Consider the following 17,945-nt stretch of genomic DNA (forward strand, 5'->3'; position numbering starts at 1 on the left):
TTAGCTGCCAATATCACCATATGATGGCTTGTAAACCTCACTGGGGGACCATGTGCAAGATGCGCAGGGCTACTGGAATTATAGCCCCAAATCATACCACCGTGGCATGGTGGAAGGCTACACGTAGCTCTGTATGGAAACGTAGGAGCGTAAGGAAGGTCCTTGTATTGGAAGGTAGAGAGCCAGATGACATGGTGGCATAGGAGATATCACAAGGTTTATTCTCAAAACCCTGATATTTAAAAATGGCTCCTGTTCCATTAACAGAAAGCTTTCTCTTCCCACTCACTGCTAGCCTGCTTCCAGCTCCACACAGGCTAAGAAGGGCTGCCTTCCCTTCCACCTGCTTACTTCACTTACCAACCGCTCTAGTAACGGCAGCGCTGAGGCTCCAAGCACTGCAGCTCCAGTGGTGTTGCCCTGTTTCCGAGAGCATGGCTCCATCCTGCACCACTGAGCATCATCGTGTGGAGTCCGTCTGTGCTCCAAGAGTGGGGCAGGGTGAGGGCAGACTGTCTTGGCTGGGTGGTGTGGAAGCCTGCAGGCACACGCTCAATAGCCCAGAAACAGGGGCTGGAGGAAGAAGCTCTTATTCCAGAAGGGAACGAATGCTTTGTTTGCACATCTGGAAGTACATTAAAACAAGATATTAATGATGCATCATACTATAGGAACGGGCTCTCCACTTCAGCTCGACTGGAAATAGCTGGTAAGAAGTGGAAAGGGCTGATAAAGAAAAGTGGCCCCTTCAGTAAGAAGGACTTCTTCTTGCCACGGCCCTGTGCTACCTTTCCTCTGGCAATATGGGCCCCACTTTCATGGGGTCACTACCCCGTGCAGTCCCACACACCCTCTTCCCCTGCAGCCCGCGGTACCTTCCACCTCCTCTTCTAACACTCGCAGCCTCTCCCGAGCGTTCCTGTTCCCAGCAGCAGCTGACTGTCGGTAGTGTCTCATCGCTTCTGCCAGGTTCTGTTGCACTCCAAGGCCCTTCTCATAGCAAACGCCCACGTGATACCTGCTTTGGGCATCCTAGCCACAGGAGACAGCACAGCAATGAGCCCCACACGACAGAGATGTGACGACAGCACACAAAAGGAGAACAGAGAGTCTTTAACACCTTCTTTAAAGTTTAATGCTGTACCTTTGGTCACCTTCTTTAAAGCTTACTCCTCTCTCTTTGGTCCCTCAGACTGTATCTTCAACAATTTAGTCCTTTCACCGAGCACATAGTGAAGCAGAATTTCTTACCAGCTATCTCTGACTCTGCTCCCTCGTATCCCTTTCCAATTAAATTCACTGATTTCCTTTCAACATCCAGGTCTGTGTCACAGGGACAAAGGAACTGCTGTCTCCTCAGAGCATCCCGATTGTCTTAGGGGTCAGAGCTAAGAGGCCTTGGGCAGCCTTGACTGCATCCACATCCTGATCACACCCAAACCCTGAGCACGCCCTATGGACTGCCCTACTACAGCTCATGCAGAAGTCTTGTAAAAACATAACAAATGCCACAGAGGTAATTGCTGCCAAGAGTTGGAAGATTCCCCTTGGCAGCATCAGGCCATCGGGCCTTCAACATAACAGCGTACCCCTATCTTGCTCAGCCCCACCTAATTATATTCCAGAAGAAATCTCAAGCAGCAGAAATGAAGCCAAGCAAGTAAGTGGTAAAGAAAAGACACCTAAACTACTCAGACACCTGTAACTGCTAAGAATGGACTATAAAGTAGAGGATGCCACTGCAGATGGGGCAGTGAAGCCAAATCCAAACCCGTGATATGTTTACATGTCGGCTGTGCACTTTATCTTTGAGATCCAATGGGAGGAAGAGGGTCTCACAGATAGCAAGAAACCAAGATGATGGTCCTGAAGACACTGAAAAGACCACATGGGCTAGTGGTCACACAGACCTTTTCCAGCAAAAAAGCCAGCAACATAACTTGAAGGGTATGATTGCCAGAAACATGATCTAAACAAGGCTTTGCAAAAAAAAAAAAAAAAAGAAAAAAAAAGAAAAAGGGAAGTAAGTAGCAAGCTTTAATAAAGCCATGAGAAAAGAACATATTGCAAGTGTTGCTGCCTGGGATGTAGCTGGTAGAGGAAAGCGAAGAACTTAATGAGTGGGTGCTTTGCAAAATGTTGCAAGTCCCAGTTTATGACAGCAATAAACTTCTTCAGAGATGAGATAAACATGTTGAAGGATTGGCACTTCAGATGTGACAAGAGACAGGGTTAAATAAGTATGAAGTATTCCACTAGCCGTCTCTTATCTGATGAACGCCTCAAAGACAAGACCACAAGAAGAGATCCCCAAATTAGCATGGCATAAGTGACTGTGATATGCTTTGAAATCTGAAGGTCAGACTCAGTTCTCCATCACTACTCTTTTTTATAGTCTATGGTTGCATGCATAAAAGAAGGGAGGATAAGAAGTGGTAACCAAAGTAAAACGCAGCTCTCTGAAGCATCGTTGTATCTGGAAGAACACTTGTCAGAGCTTCCCCCTTGGCTTTAGCACAGAGCAACAACCTGGGAGAGAAACACCGAACCCATGACTTTTTTGTGCCTGTTTTCCCTTTTTTGGAGTTGTAGCTAAATGGTGCCGTCCTTGCTTCACCCATATCCAGTATTCTTTTAACCAACTAAACATAAATTCATACTCGAGGGTAATGGGAGAAGAACATACTCAGGGAGCCCTTCTCCCAGCAGAAGGCGTGGGGTACATCCCAGGGAGCCTACGCACCAGCCTGTCACCAAAGACGAGGCTGTGGTACATCTGCAGCCAGGATCCATCGGGAAGCAGAGATGGGGAAATATGACTGGCTTCTGAGAACTGTCCCAGCTGGGACTGAAACAGTGATCTACGGCAGGGTACCCCTGGGATCTGCAGTTACCTGCCAGATTTTCTGTTAAGGGTTTACTAGGCATTCAATAAATGACAATCATCTATTTAACGAGATAATTCATTGTTATATTGTGCAGCATACGCATCTGACATCAGGCTGGAAGAAAGAAGTCAATGATGCAGCTTATGAGAGATCTTTAGCAGATTTGGAATTAAATACTGTATCAACCATCATGAACATGATGTCTGAGCTGCTGGTGCTAGTCAGGTCTAGTCTCACCAGTGATCTGACAGTGTATTCTTAAAAGTGGGTGAAAACTGAAGTGGTAAAGTTTGCAAGTGATGTAGTGTCACCCAGAGTGATCAAATTTACTGTAAAGAATTAATTAGTGAAGATCTTGCAGGACTAAGAGTGGGCAACACTATCAGAGAGGAAACTTGGTGTTGACAAACACAAAGCAGTGCTTATAGAAAGAAATTTGTGAGTCACTGTGAGAGCTCCCTGAAACCATCAAGTCACTGCTCAGTGGCAGGCAAAATGGCAAACAATATTAGGAATTATTGGAAGGAAATATGGAACAAAGCAGAGGATCTCATTAATTCAGATCCCTGGCATGCCTCCATCTTGAGTCCAGTTTTAGTCCAAGCATCTTAAATTGGTCAAAGGAGACTTAGAAAAATAGAGAGAAGCCTGACAAGCAAAATGGAACAGCTTAACTATGTGGAGAGACAAACTAAACTAGCACTCTGCAGCCTGCAAAAGAAATGACTCAGAGAGGACATACTGAAGGGCGACAGAATCAGAAGTCTTAGCCAGAAGAAGAGGGAATAGCTATTCATTATTTTCCATTATACAAAAGCTGTGGGAACTGAAGTTAAAATGAACAAGTTCTTCAGAAAATACTAGCTATTACAATGCGGTGCAAGCTGAAAATGAGTGAACAATGTCACAGTGCTGTAAAGAAACAAAACTGCGGGATGCAGAAACCTGGCTGCGAGACATGGGATGTCATATTCCACTACTCTAAGTGCTGGTAAAGGTTCAGGAGCAGCACTATGCTGAGATTGTGGCACCGCCCTTCCAAAACAAATAAGCCTGGGTCACTCAGAGAAACTTCAACAGTGAACAAGAAAATTGTTGGGGATCTGGACAACATGACGTGTGAGGATAAACTCAAACAATGGGGGAAGGCTGAATGGGGATTCAAGTATTGAAGTATGTTGAAGGCCCCTGCAAAGAAACAGTCTTTTCATCCTCTCTACAGAAAGCAGGAAATAATGGGCCAATTTTGAAGAACAGATTCAAGACAGACACAAAGTTCTGAAAATGATACAGTCGTGAAGGAGTTTGACTGAAGAGCGTGTAGATGCTCCGTAATGGGAAACCTGTAAAATTATGCTAGATGAATATAAGCACTAGTGCTGTAAGAATTGCTCCAACCCAATAGGGCTGTTTCTACATTCATGTTTTGTAGGGTCTGCGCCCCAGGGCCTGCTTCTTCTCCAAGATGCACCAAGGCTCCGCCCTGTCCTTTCAGACTGTGAGGTAAAATCCTGACACTCGCTCCCATTTCCAAGAAGCCCTGAAATCTGTGACCTGTAACCTGCAACGATCCCAAACTGAGAACAACCACAGCTTGCAAAGGGATTACTTACGCCATTCTTTGCTGCCAGCAGCAGGTACTTCAGACCTCTCTTTTCCTTAGGTTGCAGCCCCCTCATGTAGAACACTCCAAGATAAGCCTGTGCCTGCAACAAAACCACGATACAAATCAGCCAGGATCTTCTCCCTTAATTACTTCAGTTCTTCTACTGATTTTGCAAGTTGCTCAAATGGTGGGGTTACGGCGGCAAGACGAGCGTGCTAAGTACCCTGCTTGCTGCAAAGCCTGTTGAGAGAAGGGGGGGCTGTCCTAGGAAAAGTCAGCCTGATATGGTAAACACGAAAAATCACATTTGATCTATAGAACTCCACTATACGTGGAGTTAACATCATCATACTAACACCGTAAGACCCAGAATATCACTTCAAACAGCACTGTGGAAGTCAGAGCCAGAGAATGGCTCCTACTCGTGAGCTGTCCATAAGATACAGCAGATGCACTTCCTGGAACAGCATGCTACATGAGACACAGTCACTGCCAGAACGACTGGTGTTCGCAACACAAGATGGCACATGCCTAAATGCATCGCCTAAAGAGTGGGAAAGGAGGGCAAGGTACACAGATCCATGCAGATGAATCATCTTGAAAAGTCACAGATACAATATGAGGATCTGTTCTTACTTCAAGCATCTCATGGAAGTTCCTCCACCAAAGCAACCTGTACTCTCGTAACACAGAGAGAGATGAAACACAGCTACATTTTTCAACTGTAGGTCAGTTTTCCTAAACCAATGCTCTAATCTAGGTGTCTAATCTAAGAACCCCATTAAAAAGCCCAACAGCAAAACAGACAACCAACACAATTAGCTGCCTCCCATGTGCAGGCAGGGCTGTCTCCTGTACACTGACAGGAGTATAAATATGTAGGAAGAATTTTGCTTCCAGTCCCACAGATGCTGCTTTCCAGGATGTCTTGTGGTTCAAATCCTTAGACAGGGCTCTCTGCTGGCTCTCTCCTATGAGCTCCCATGCTGTGGGCACTGACCTCTGTAATCCCAGCCATTGCTGCTTGCTCCAGGAAAGTCACTGCCTTCTGATGCCTGTCCCATTCATTTTCAGGTCTGTGGCATAAGAGGTATCTAGCGTAGCGGTACTGTGCCATGGGGTGACAGCTTCTGGCTGCATGGCAGTAATAAAAAGCTGCCTGGAAAAAGAGAAACACACTTGTGTGATTCAGCTAATACATGCCCACAAACATGACATGACTCCCCTGTGGCCAGGACTGGCTTAACCTCTCCATCTAGATCTATCATAAGCTGCACACTCTTACCCCAGCAGCTCTCCCACACCTCCCCACTGAAGAACATGAGACTGTTGAAGTGAGACAGTGGACTGTGACTATACGAGAGACCTCTAACCTCTAACCTTCTCCAGTCAAAACTCCCTGCATGTTGAAGGGTGTGGCACTGGGCCAGCAATACCAAAGGTTACTCTGTGCCAACGGGGATCTGCACAATTACTCGACTCAAGCCGCCTTTGCGGATCTTTCCAGCTCCCGAAGGTGCTGACTACGGACAGCACGCACTAGGTGGCAGGCTGTAGTTAAGGTACTCAAACTGGTCGGCTCGAGCTGTAAAGAAGCCCTGGGATGTGCAGTGGTGTTTTAAATACAGTAACATGACAGGTTTCTCCTTGGTACTCTCCCGGGTGCTAGCGGCACAGCCTGCGTACCTAGGAGAAGACCTCAGAAGCTATGAAAAGGGGGATTTCAGGAGCACATCTCTGAGGGGATCTATGACACTGAAGCTAGCACTGCAAATCTGCATTTAATATTATTTTCAGCATTTTCTAACAAGACTTCAGAGTCTGTCACACCCGTGCAGGAGGAGAAAAGCGCCTGCACACCCAACAAAGGCCACCCTCCTGGTCTGTGCTGCACATACACAACCCTTCAAGCCATAGATACCTTTTCCAAGTCTTTTTCCGTGCCTCTGCCATGCTCGTAACACAGACCCACGTTGAACTGGGCTTTGCTGTAGCCTCGATCTGCTGCTAGTTTGAAGCAGGTATAGGCTATCCTGTAATGGCCCGCTCTCATACTTTCAATCCCTGAGAAGAACACAATATAAAAACCAGGGAAAAGAAAACGGACAGAACGCAGCCTCAAATGCGGCAACCTCCCCCACAGCTACCAGACCTTCCCTGGCCCATGCCAAGCGCTCCGCCCCACTTCCAGCTCGCTCACCAACCCTCACATCACAGGACCAAAGTTTCCATAGGAAAAATGGCAACACTGTGTTTTAGGAATTTTTCTAGCCTCGTTGCAAAGAGGGATCACAATGTATGGTTTGCACAGAAGTGGCTCGTTTTTTTAGTGCTGCAACTAGTGGTGTATATAGGGCAGGGACTTTTAGATCATTGCATCTTCCTTCAGCTCTTCTTAGAGTTGCAATTCTGCAACCGCTTTTTCAGCTTGTCAAGAAGACTGAGATCTCAGACAATAAAAAAGGATACAAGGATACGACATGTCGTGTTGCAAAAAAGACAGAGATGGCTTAATTTCCAACTACAGATGTCAGGACAACAGTGCAGGCTTCAACCAAGCCTGGATTTAAATATGCTGATATAAATCAGGTGGCAGGATGGGACAAAGGGCAATAAATCTCTCAAAGCACAGCTGAAATTGCTGAAAGGAGGCTTCAGCTTGGGTATATGCCATCTCTGCCTTCACACAAGACCTGCAACGATTTGGAGGTCCTCCAAAAAAGAGAAATGTGTGGTTTAAGGACAAAACAAATCCAAGTCCACATTACCGAGGATATTCAATGCAATGGAAATGTCAATCCGGAAAATCTGCTGCAATTGGAAAGCAGCTTCCTCCACATGCCCTCGCTGAGCTGGGTCACCCTGAGGAGTTAAAGAAGAAAGCTATTAAGACAGCAAAACCATACAAACCCTATAGGAGATTCTTTCCTGGAAATCGAGCAGTGAGACACATTTGTACTGTACTATAGTTATCAAGAGGGTGATGTAATCTGGTGTCATGTGTCCACAAAAAAAATCTCCCTGTCCTACATAGCCATCTAGTTAGGGAAGCTGTATGGACATTGCTCGCCTCCTCTCTGACCGGGGAGCTTGACGTAGCCTCTTGGACAGCATCAGACCTTTCAGAATTTAGCAAATACCTGATACCACTCTAACTCCGTTCAAAAGTAACACTAGCCCTTGTTCACTGTCCTGCATCACGTCAACAGCACAGTCTCTGCCAAACACGCACTGACATACTTGTATATGCTTTACACAATTCAAGCTGAGCCCACACTGTCAGCTTACCAAACACTGCACACTCCTAATAAAATCCTGCACAGCAGACAGTATCTTTTCTTCCTCTGTAATGAACATTATTTTTTACTTTACCACGGCTCTGGGAGGTGGGAGCAGGATGAGCCTGGCCTGTTGCTTTAGCTTCCCAGCTTGCGTACAAATGCAGTGCCATCGAGTGGCAGCAGTGCACACTGCACATGGCCGAGATGCCTCTGCTGCGGGAAGTCATTCGGCAAAAATGTCCCTTGTCACCCAACAGCCTTGCTGCTCAGCCAGCACCCCAAGCTGCTCGCAAGAGGACGAGACGTGGACCAACTCCCCTCCTCTCCTCAGACCTGCCCCACGATCTGCACTTCCGAGGCCCTGCAGAAGTGGCACCTTCTAGGACAGGGAGCTCGATGCCCAGCCCCTCAGCAGATCAAGCAAATGCCTTTCTGGTGGGGAAGCAGAGGTCACTGCCGTGTCAAAGTGAGGAACCCACTCTATAAATACTCAATTTACCTCCACTCTGTTCACAGTGTCCTTGAGCAACTGCTCAGCTGACTGATTTTTAAAATAGGGAATTGTCTGCACCTAAGACTGTGAATAGCAAGGAATTAGCAGGTTTAATCACAACAAGAACAATAATACAATTTATGGCCTTGTGACTCTCAAGCTGATGCACCCTCTTCCTCTCTATAACAGACAGGAGCCAGTCCTGATTTGCAGTTTTAGGAGGAGTGACTCCACCTTCTCCACTCATGGGTTGTCTGGTAAAAACCAAAATAGCAACAGCATGTAATCACCTAGTGAAAGATTGCATCAAAATGCAAATACAGAAGAAACAGACTGGTGCTACTGAATAGGGGTTTTTGTTTTTGTTTGGTTTGTTTGTTGTTTTTTTTTTTTTTTCCATTTTCTTTCAGTGCTTCTCTACTAGCACTCCTGCTCCACAGACACCTCAAAGGACGGGGATGCCAGTTTGTAGTTCCTGGAACTTTGCTCTGGCTAAAGCAGAGGGCAGCGTATCACATCTCTCTTTCTCCTGGCCTCCAGCTGTGCAGGGCAGAAAACAGTCTTGCAGGTGAGTGGATCGCTCAGGCTGTGCTTGGGGTCGCACTGAGATGTCTTCCTGTAGGGAAGGGGCCTCAGGTGCAGATGGAGGGTGAGAAAAATGAAAGTGTACCTTTGCACTGTGGAGAACCGGCCCCAAGCTGGAGCTCTCAGGGATTTGGAACTCCCCTACATTAAAAAAAAAGCACATAAAAAGCAGGGTTAAGCAATGCTGTATCTTTGCTTCCTCCTCTTCCCATCCTCTCTCCTCCATAGCTTCTTCCTAGAGGACTGATCGCCCACTCAGTCAGGGACATTGAGAACAGAAGGAACACTGACCAATCTGACCTTTGTATCAAAAGGAACCAAGTGCCACATGAATACAGTCCTGTAATCTGCAGCTGGCCAACACACCTCCTCCAGAAAGGCCCCCAGTCTTCATTTGAAGACACCAAAAGTTAGAGAATCTTCTGCTTTTGAAGCAACTTGTAATCGCTGCTTTAAACCTCTGTGCTTCATTTCAAATTAAAATACAACTGGTTTCTGCTCCCAGGCGCTGGCTCTTCTAGGCTTTTTTTCCTCTTTACTAAAAAGCCCATTCTCCTTTTGAAAGTCTTGATACGACTAATCAACCCCTCTTGATTCTTGTCTGTGATTCTAAACAGACTGTGCTGTTCATGTCTTTCAACTGAAGTACTTTTCTGCCTGACTTGATTAATTTTATGACTTTTTGCCACTATTCCTGAGTTTTCAACATTGTTATTGAAGTGCGGACCCTCTCACCAGTGTCACAGGAAGGGTAAAATTGCCTCCTTATTCGAATCCGTAACTGCCTAGTTTGCATGTATCAGAACTGTGCTCCAATTCCCATTGCCCAGGGCATCACACCGAGATCTCATGCTTAGGTGCTTGCTTCCCTAGCTCCTTTTCCAGGTAATTTCTTTCCAGGGTACAGTTCTGCTTCTGCAAGGGGATGATCAGACGTGCTATTCTGGCTGCACTGGATGCAGGCTTAGGTTGTCACCCCAATGTGCCCCACTCGCTCACTGCTGCCCTTTTAGATACGCTGGTACAACCACGTGTTCAGCCACTACCTGGACAGTTTCACTCAGAATTATCTAACGAAGACATGTACAGCTAAAGCTAAGCCACCTTGCTCTTAACAGAATTGTGCAGGAAGTGATTACACAGGCATTGAGGCCAGCTACTCTAAGAGGATGGTAACCTCCAGCAAAGAGGACAAACAGGTGAGGGCTGACTGAGGCCAATTATTTTTAACCTGAATCACCATAAGCAGCTGGATCCCGCTTGGCACCTAACACCAGGTGCTGGAGCCTGGATCACTCCAAGCCAGTGCCGCTAACACAAGATGTAGCTGTGCCCTCCCCAGGTCTCCCTGTCCCCCTCTCAAGCTGCGGGGCTGCAGAGCAGGGAGCTAATACGAGGGAATAACCAGTCCTTTCCAGGGCCTGATTCCTTGATTCCTGGCACGATATGGCTACACAAGCACTTGTGCCAGCCCAGTGGCAGAAATGAGTGTGCACAGGCAGGACTGCCTCTTGCACTGCCTGCCCTGTCTTACAATGCACACGAAGCTGTGGCCTGTGTTCCAGCTGCAGCCTTATTATTCCCAGATAAACAGTTCCCCTCTGGCTGTGTTAAAATGTATTTTATCTGAACAAGCCCCACTCACCCAACAAGCAAGATCGCTATGGCGAACATGATTTCTATTCGTCATTCCACCAAAAGTAATATAATCTGTGAATTTATTAGTTGCACTTTACATTTATTTTCAGATCAGGCATAAAATTATCTGATCTTTCTCACTGTAAGAGTCTATCTCTTTTTCAGGTATCTCCCTCATGAAGTAATTTGTTTTTTTGCTGTAGATACAACAGCAAGTCCCGTGGAAAAAAATTGTCTGTATTAAAAATTCTCCCAACTATTTGTTTAAACAACATTAATATATTCATGCTTTCAAGAAACTTTACATTTTGCATAGACATCTACTCCTAAATCAGAGATTCGTCATTTACTGAGAAAACACGTTGTAATTTGGACAAACCACCACCCCATGAAAAAAACCCAGAAACTAACTCTGAATTCTATCAGCCTCCAGAAGCATCTCATGCCCCTCTACCACTGGAAACCCCTCCTCACTCAAATCCCAGTAATCTCCCCAGATTAGAGTTACCACTCCCAGGGAGCAAACCACTCCTGGGGAGTCATTTGGAAGAAAACACAGGGACCAACTGACCCTGACACCCAGTCCCATCTCCTGAAGAGCTAGATTATTGAATGCTCTCGGAATTTCCCTTTGAGGCTGGGCAAGCCTCAAATCAAATCTCGTCACGAATATCATGATTTTTAAGGCTCTCCTGTTTCAGAGCAGCTGTCTCAATACTAGGCACACAATCTAAACACATCGCTTAGGTTCCTTCAGCAGTAAATGGAGAAATAAAAGCACCCCCCAGCAGCAAAGAATCCCATCCCACTTCAGCAGAATGAGATGACCAGCTCAGATTAACCTTCAACCCGACATTAGTTAATACAAGTTCACCCCAACTGTTTCTTACTTCCTAAAGAATGGTCAAGCTTCAGCAGAACTTCATAGGAACTAGGCTTTGAACAAATTCACTGCTATACTGCACACACAGAACCATGTTAAATTATTCTTAAGGTTATATGTTCAAAGCACACAAAAGCTGGTAACAGCTGGAATTTTCTGCGCAACCTTATTTCTACTTCTTCAAACATGTGCTACGAATCAACACGACTATGCATCCTTTTTTCCACGCAATCTTGCAGCTTCCAGTGCCCTGGATGCCCGATGCTCACATATTCAGCAGCTAATAAATATTTGGTATTTCCCCACTGTTCATCCTGTACTAATCAAATGTTGCTCAAAGCTAGCTCCAAATGAGAAATTAATAATCTTCTCATAGACAGTCTAGATTGCTCATCCCAAAACATCCAAACGCTTCACAAGAATTAATTCACAACAAGAGCTGGACAAAATCCAGGATTTCTGCCTCATGGAAAATTTTAGTGTTTCCAATTGGTTTCATTGTGCTTTGAAATGAAAACACACTTCTGAAATGTCTGTAATCTCAGAATTGAAATAACGAATTTTACAGTTCTGCCAGGGGTAAAATACAACTCCCCAGGGCAGCATTCAGCTGCTATAACACTGAGACTGGCTGTAATCACCTGCTTGTTCACTATGTGCCTTTAACTTTTCGGCAAAAAAGCTTTGAGTGAGGCATGAATTGCATGAAAAAAATAGGATGCAATCATGCAGCTGAGGACTTGCTGACAGTAATATCCAGAATGCTATTTAAAGCAACTTTTAAATGAATTTCCTAAAGTTTTCTTTTTAAACACACTAAAAGTAATATATTCTATCATATTGTGTTATGTTAAAACTGGAACGGCTCATCTGCAAAGCTGGGATGTTTGGATCCATCACAAAGATCTTTGCTATTTGAGGTAACGAAGTAGCTGACAGCAATAGCAGATTGTCACTGTACATGTAGACCAGCACAAGCAAGTCTGGAAATTAACTGAAACACTGAAAGGAAGGATGAGGACATGGAATTCTCTCTAGAAGGTCCTTTGCCATTGCTGGCAACAGCAAACTGGAGAAGTGAAGGTACAATCTGCTCCACCCCAAGTTCTGGAGGTCTCTTCTCTAATGGCAAGACTTTGCTACCAGATCCTCTGCGTCATCTGCCAGGCGTCTGTCCTCCCCTCCCTTCTGCTCTCCCCAGCTTCTTGCTGCATTCTGATTTAGCCAGCCTCATTCTCTTTCCGTAGCTAAACACCCAAAAAAAAAAAAATCCTAAACCTTAGGCATCTTTTTCTGTAGAAAGCAAAACATACTCCGAGAGGAAGGTATCACCAAGGCATCACCGAGCTTCACTTTGAAACTTTCCATGGAAAGATTCACAGGAGTTCTCACATTACAAAACTATGCATTTTTTCAGACTCTTCAGTGAAAATTACTGAATCTCTTCACTCTGACTTTTCTCAATAAATTCCCACAAAATGGATGCACAGCATAATGTGAGAATGTAACCTGAGGACTTATGTATTGAGCAAAATCAAATTATTTCTGACATTTATTATCTCTGACAACTGACAGTTGTAGATGCTTGGGCAGAAAGGGTAAAAACCAGGGATTATCAAGTCATGCTTTTCCTGGCAGAACTTTCCAGCAATCAGCTGTTCTGTGATCTTCTGAGCAGGAGGTTTTGACTGGACTAATTAAGTCTAATTTGAATGTGTAATTTTACCCAATCACTTCTTGGAACCCATTTATACTTCTGGCCTGTAGCAATGAGTTCCACAATTTACCTGTGCCCCGGCCAAAGATCTACTGTCTTTTGCCTTTTTTCAAACTTGCTACCTGTGCTGCCTATTAATATGTGTATTCTGAAAAATATTGTCCCTATTCACCTTCCTTCAACACTTTTTGTTTCACAGAGCACACCCTCTGCCACTTCTTTCTTAAGCTGAAGAGTCTGCCTCTCTTTGTATGTAATTGTCTCCTTGTCATCCTTTTCTGTGCCATTCTTGTTACTCTTTTTAAGACAGTCTTTTCCTTAAAGTGTTCAAGCTGTGGCTGCATCATAGACTTACACAAACCTACGATACTGTCTCGTCCTCAGTTCCTTCCTTTACAATAATTAACATTTAATTGGCCTCACTGCTGCTGAGCACTGACTTAACCTTATCAAAAACATATCCATAGTGACTTTAAATATTCCCTCTGCAATGTAATTATTCATTTGACACTCCTCATTCTGTATGTGTATTTACAGTTACATTCTCCTGCGTATACTAATTTAACCTACCTTGGGATTAACCTGGTTTTAGTTTTTGTGCAATTGTTTGCTGTGACTTTCAGATTTGACTGTCCTGAATAATTTTTTTACCTTTTGTTTCTTCTGTCACCTCACTCATCACTTCTTTTTTCCAAATCACTGCCAACTGTGCTGAACAAACCAGGTTTCAACAAAGGACTTAAGGGAATCCACCAGTAAGGGCTCTCCACTGTGAAAACGATTTCTTGTATTTTAAGGAGTTACTAGTCCAAGAGTAGCCCCTCTGTCTTCCCTCACATCAGCTTTATTTCTCAGATAGCTTTGTTTTAGGTCCTAGCTGAAAGATTTTCAGAAAGCTAAAAGCTGGATAATCTTGCTCCACATACCTGTTGACTTCTCCAAAGAACTCTTAATAGATTTACAACCCTCTTAAGTCTCTGCAATGGATCAAGCTGGCCTGAGAAATGGCTTCCTAAAACCTTTGATTCTTTGATATAGCACACTCATCCAGGTATCTAACATCTCTATTCTGTAACACAGTTTCTATCAACTTGGAATTACCTTTTTTTTCCCAGTTTTGCAGCTCAAACAAGCCCCCTTTTTAAAGGCCAGCATCCAGTTTGTCAGTGTTCATTCTTCTGGTCATACAGCAGACTTAAGCATTGGGTTACACATCATCCTTAGAGGCTCAACAATTTCATAGCTTCTGAAGAACATCTGAACAAAGAGCATGTGGCCTTGGTGACTTGTCAATTTATCAGTTTGCCTAAAAGCTCTTCCTATTGACTCTCAGTAGGAAACTGTTTGTCAGACACAGACACACATTCACTCCTGAATGTTCAGCAGTGCCAAGTGAAGGCATCACTGTCTTCACTTATTCCCCACCACTTCTCCCAAAGGTCCATGTCCAGTTATCTGCCAGCGAGGCAGTGTGTCTGAGTGCTTCTTAATATGCTCCAGGCAAAAGCAGATGGGTTAAACAGTCTAATTGGCAGTTTAGGTAAATTAACCTGGCTGTTTTCCTGGAGCTAATTAGGAGACATGGAAACAAAATGCTTCATTTGCCAACTGATGGGGATGGTAACCTTTGGCAGGAGATGGGTCTGATAAGCAGTGATGGGCAGTAGCTTAAAACAGCATTGAAGAAAACCAAAAATCTGGAAAAAAGTAAAGAATGGGGAACCCCTCTGACCTCTTCTGCAACACCTTACATTATCTAGCCAGTATCTGTGCTCTGGCTTTTTTATGTACCTCTTCTACACCACAATCATATGTTGTCCCCCTTACTACCTGATCCAGCAGGCTTCCTGCTTCTAACAATTTTCCTGAAGCCATTATTAGTGTTTATACCCAGTGAGTAGCCCTGTTGTAGGCCTCATTGGATCTTCCTTGACAAGAATTTAAATTTAACATGTAGGACATGCTTTCCTGGATAAGACTTCATATTTTTTTAAGTATATCTTCCCATTTTAATAAGACTGTCTTTGATACCTCCTTCCACTGTCTTATCTACAGCATCACTGCTTGGAAATACATCCTCATCTTCCAGGAAGAAAAGAATTCCTTTAGTTTCACACCGTGTGTACAAACCTCCCAGATCATTGGTGCACTATTTGCCTGAAGTCTTCTGACTACAAGCATCTGTCCACAATAAAAGAACAGAAACCGGATGCTGTAATCAGGTCACTAAGGCAGCCCAGTACTGGTAAAGCTGATGTCTGCTCCTGCAGTTACAGCACAGGCTGCTTGCTCCCTGCCTTCAGGAGATTTTTTCCCTCCCGTCTCTGGACTTCTGACTCATCTCTCTGAAGTTCTGTCTTTCCACTCTAACTTATCTCTTCAAGTGTCAATAAATGGCTATACACTTCTTAGCTCCTAGCTTTGCCTTCGGGAAACTCAGGCTCAGAAGTCCTTCTACCACAAATATTCTGACCAGCAGCACATTGCACATACCTACTTCTGCCCAGGGCTGGCTCTCTCCTTGCCCTGAGGGGATGCCCGAGGATGAATTCTCTGGTATGACCTCCGCACTTGCTTTCTGCAGGAAGTGGGACCCCAGCTGTGCACTAGGACAGCTGGTTGAGGCTTCAGTCTCCACTGAAATATAGAGCACAAAACAGTTCCCGTTAGCTGTGCAGCATCTGCTTTAGGAGACAACACTGGTCTGTTTATCTACCCAGTGTCCTTCTCTGCTCTGACCACAAAGCCAAGCAGGAGGGAAGTTTAGGGAGTGGAGTCCAGAATAGAAAACAAAGGTAAGGGCATGTGGGATGAAAAGTGGGATTGCATCAAATCCTTAAGAAACAGTGAGATTCCCCTGACAGATACCAGCCCTCACTCTCCCCAGAGAGCTTGAAAGCTGGTTGTCAGCTTCTCACAACAGCTCTCTTCCAGTCTTAGTTAACATGTCATGAGGCAGCAATCCTGTCCAACAGCCGGGCCCTCCCACAGCCCCTTCTCACAAGCCAGAGCTGCTAACCTGTCTGCTGAGAGGGCAACGAAGAAAGCCAGAGAGATCTGTGCTCTCTCCTGGCATCCGGCAGCGATCTCAGCCATGAGATCTGTCTGACCAGCTGCAGAAGAAGTGCACCGAGTGCTCCCTGAAGAAAAGAAGACACAAGTCAAGGAAAACAGCCCCACTCCCTCCTTCTGTCCTGCTTCCATGCAGCAGCTTGCCCACGGCTCCATTTCGGGGAGCCTCCCACCACGGCTCCCCTCCCCGGGGGCTCCTGCAGCGCCCGCAGCTCCCATCCCCTTTCACACCCCCAAGGTCTTCTGGCGACATTGCTCCCGGCCAGGGACACCCGGCCCTGCCTGCTGCTCCTCACCCAGGTGACTGCTTCCAGCACGGAATAGCGGGGCACCAGGCCGGGCAGCGGCTGCTGCCTTCCTCCTCGCTCCCAGCCATTCCGGGGTCGTCCATCCTGGCGACCGGGGGCTCTAAAACAACCAGAAAACACCGTCAAGCCAGAAATCAGTCCTCAGACCGCCCCCTCAGCAGCGCCCTTGGGGCAAGGGGACCCCCCCCGATCTCGCTGCAGGCCAGCGCCGCGGTCCGACGGGCCGGGCCGCACTCACCGCTCGGGGCTGGGGCCGCGGCCGTCGGGCGGCTCGGCGGCGCAGGCGGGGCGGGCGGGGGGCGGCCAGCAGCGGCCTAGGCCGCGGCCCAGCAGCAGCCGCCACATCCCGCCCGCGGGACCATAGAGAGGGCGCGTTGCTGAGCGACGGCGGCCGGGGCCATAGAGAGGACGGAGCGGCCAAGGGGACCGGCTAGTTCCGGCGGGCCGCTCGCGGGGCGGTGGCGGCAGCAGCAGCCCCCGCCCCGGGCTACGGGGAGAGCGGAGCCCACACGGGCAAAACGCCGAGGAGCGGCTTCAGGCGGCCCGAGCCCACCAGGCGGGTAGGGATAGAGCGGCGCTATACCATAGAGAGGAGCTAGAGCGGCGCCCGGCCCGCCCCCCGGCCAGCGCGGGAACGGCGCGGCGGCCGCTGCGCCCCGGGAAGGGCCGTGCTGCAGGGCGGGGGTCGGGCGTCCCCGCGCTGGAGGGGCCTGTGTAGGCTCTGGGGGTCCCCTTGTAGGCCCAGTGGGTGCTGGGGGTCCCCTGTAGGTCGGGGTGTCCTGGAGAGGACCCCTGGGGATCCACTGTAGCTCAGGGGGATAAAGCCCCCTGGGAAAGCACAAGTTGGGGGGGGGCAGCCGGTTGTGCTGCAGGTCTGGGGTTTCTGTGAGGAGTTTTTGAGCCCACAGATAAGCCTCGGAGGTGCGGACTTACAACGTAGGAACCAAATTAGTAGTGGGGAGTGCTGAAGTGTCCCTAAACCTGTGATTCCCTAATAAAAGGTGCCTTTTCCTCATCCAGAATGGCCTGTCACAGCAGGGTAGATGGGCATTTGGTGGTGCTGCAATTGGGTTAGACAAGAAATTGCATTCTGCAACGTACTTTCCTTATAGCAAAAAAGTAATTTCAGGTATGATCAGAAACTCAGTTAATCTTCCTGTAATCAGTGATGTGATTAATTGTATTTGGGAAATGGGTATAAATGCGAAACATTTGTGAATGGAAATGTGTAAAAAATGCATTAAGATGCAGTTACGGTTTGGGTTGCGTATGAACCTGCATCCACCTCTTATCGGCAGTCAGCCTGATTTTGTGATTGATCGTGCTCTCAGAGGTCTTGGCTTGTATCTACTGTATGTCTGTGTGTTTGTTTCAACAGTGTTGTAACAGGAGATGGCAGAGTTCCCAATCGAGAATGTGGAATGCCAGTGTGAGAAAAAGATATGCTCTATATTCTCCTTACCCTGGTGGTTTC

The 17,945-nt window shown here is 46.5% G+C and overlaps 1 protein-coding gene across 1 annotated transcript in view; it reads right to left on the reverse strand.

The window, feature by feature from the left end:
* Positions 1–17,009, reverse strand: part of DELE1 (DAP3 binding cell death enhancer 1) — a 20,198-nt gene extending 3,189 nt beyond the window's left edge. Inside the window, exons 1-11 of the mRNA XM_074838318.1 lie at positions 16,710–17,009; positions 16,460–16,571; positions 16,111–16,231; positions 15,585–15,728; positions 8,939–8,994; positions 7,263–7,356; positions 6,416–6,558; positions 5,495–5,653; positions 4,502–4,594; positions 876–1,032; positions 361–625 (exon numbers count right to left, since the gene is read on the reverse strand). Of these exons, the coding sequence (XP_074694419.1) occupies positions 369–625; positions 876–1,032; positions 4,502–4,594; positions 5,495–5,653; positions 6,416–6,558; positions 7,263–7,356; positions 8,939–8,994; positions 15,585–15,728; positions 16,111–16,231; positions 16,460–16,571; positions 16,710–16,816 (1,443 nt within the window). The 5' untranslated portion in view covers positions 16,817–17,009 and the 3' untranslated portion in view covers positions 361–368. The remainder of the gene's footprint in view (positions 1–360; positions 626–875; positions 1,033–4,501; positions 4,595–5,494; positions 5,654–6,415; positions 6,559–7,262; positions 7,357–8,938; positions 8,995–15,584; positions 15,729–16,110; positions 16,232–16,459; positions 16,572–16,709) is intronic.
* Between the last annotated feature and the right edge of the window lie 936 nt (positions 17,010–17,945).

This window comes from Strix aluco, chromosome 13, assembly GCF_031877795.1.
Source record: "Strix aluco isolate bStrAlu1 chromosome 13, bStrAlu1.hap1, whole genome shotgun sequence".
NCBI lineage: Eukaryota > Metazoa > Chordata > Aves > Strigiformes > Strigidae > Strix > Strix aluco.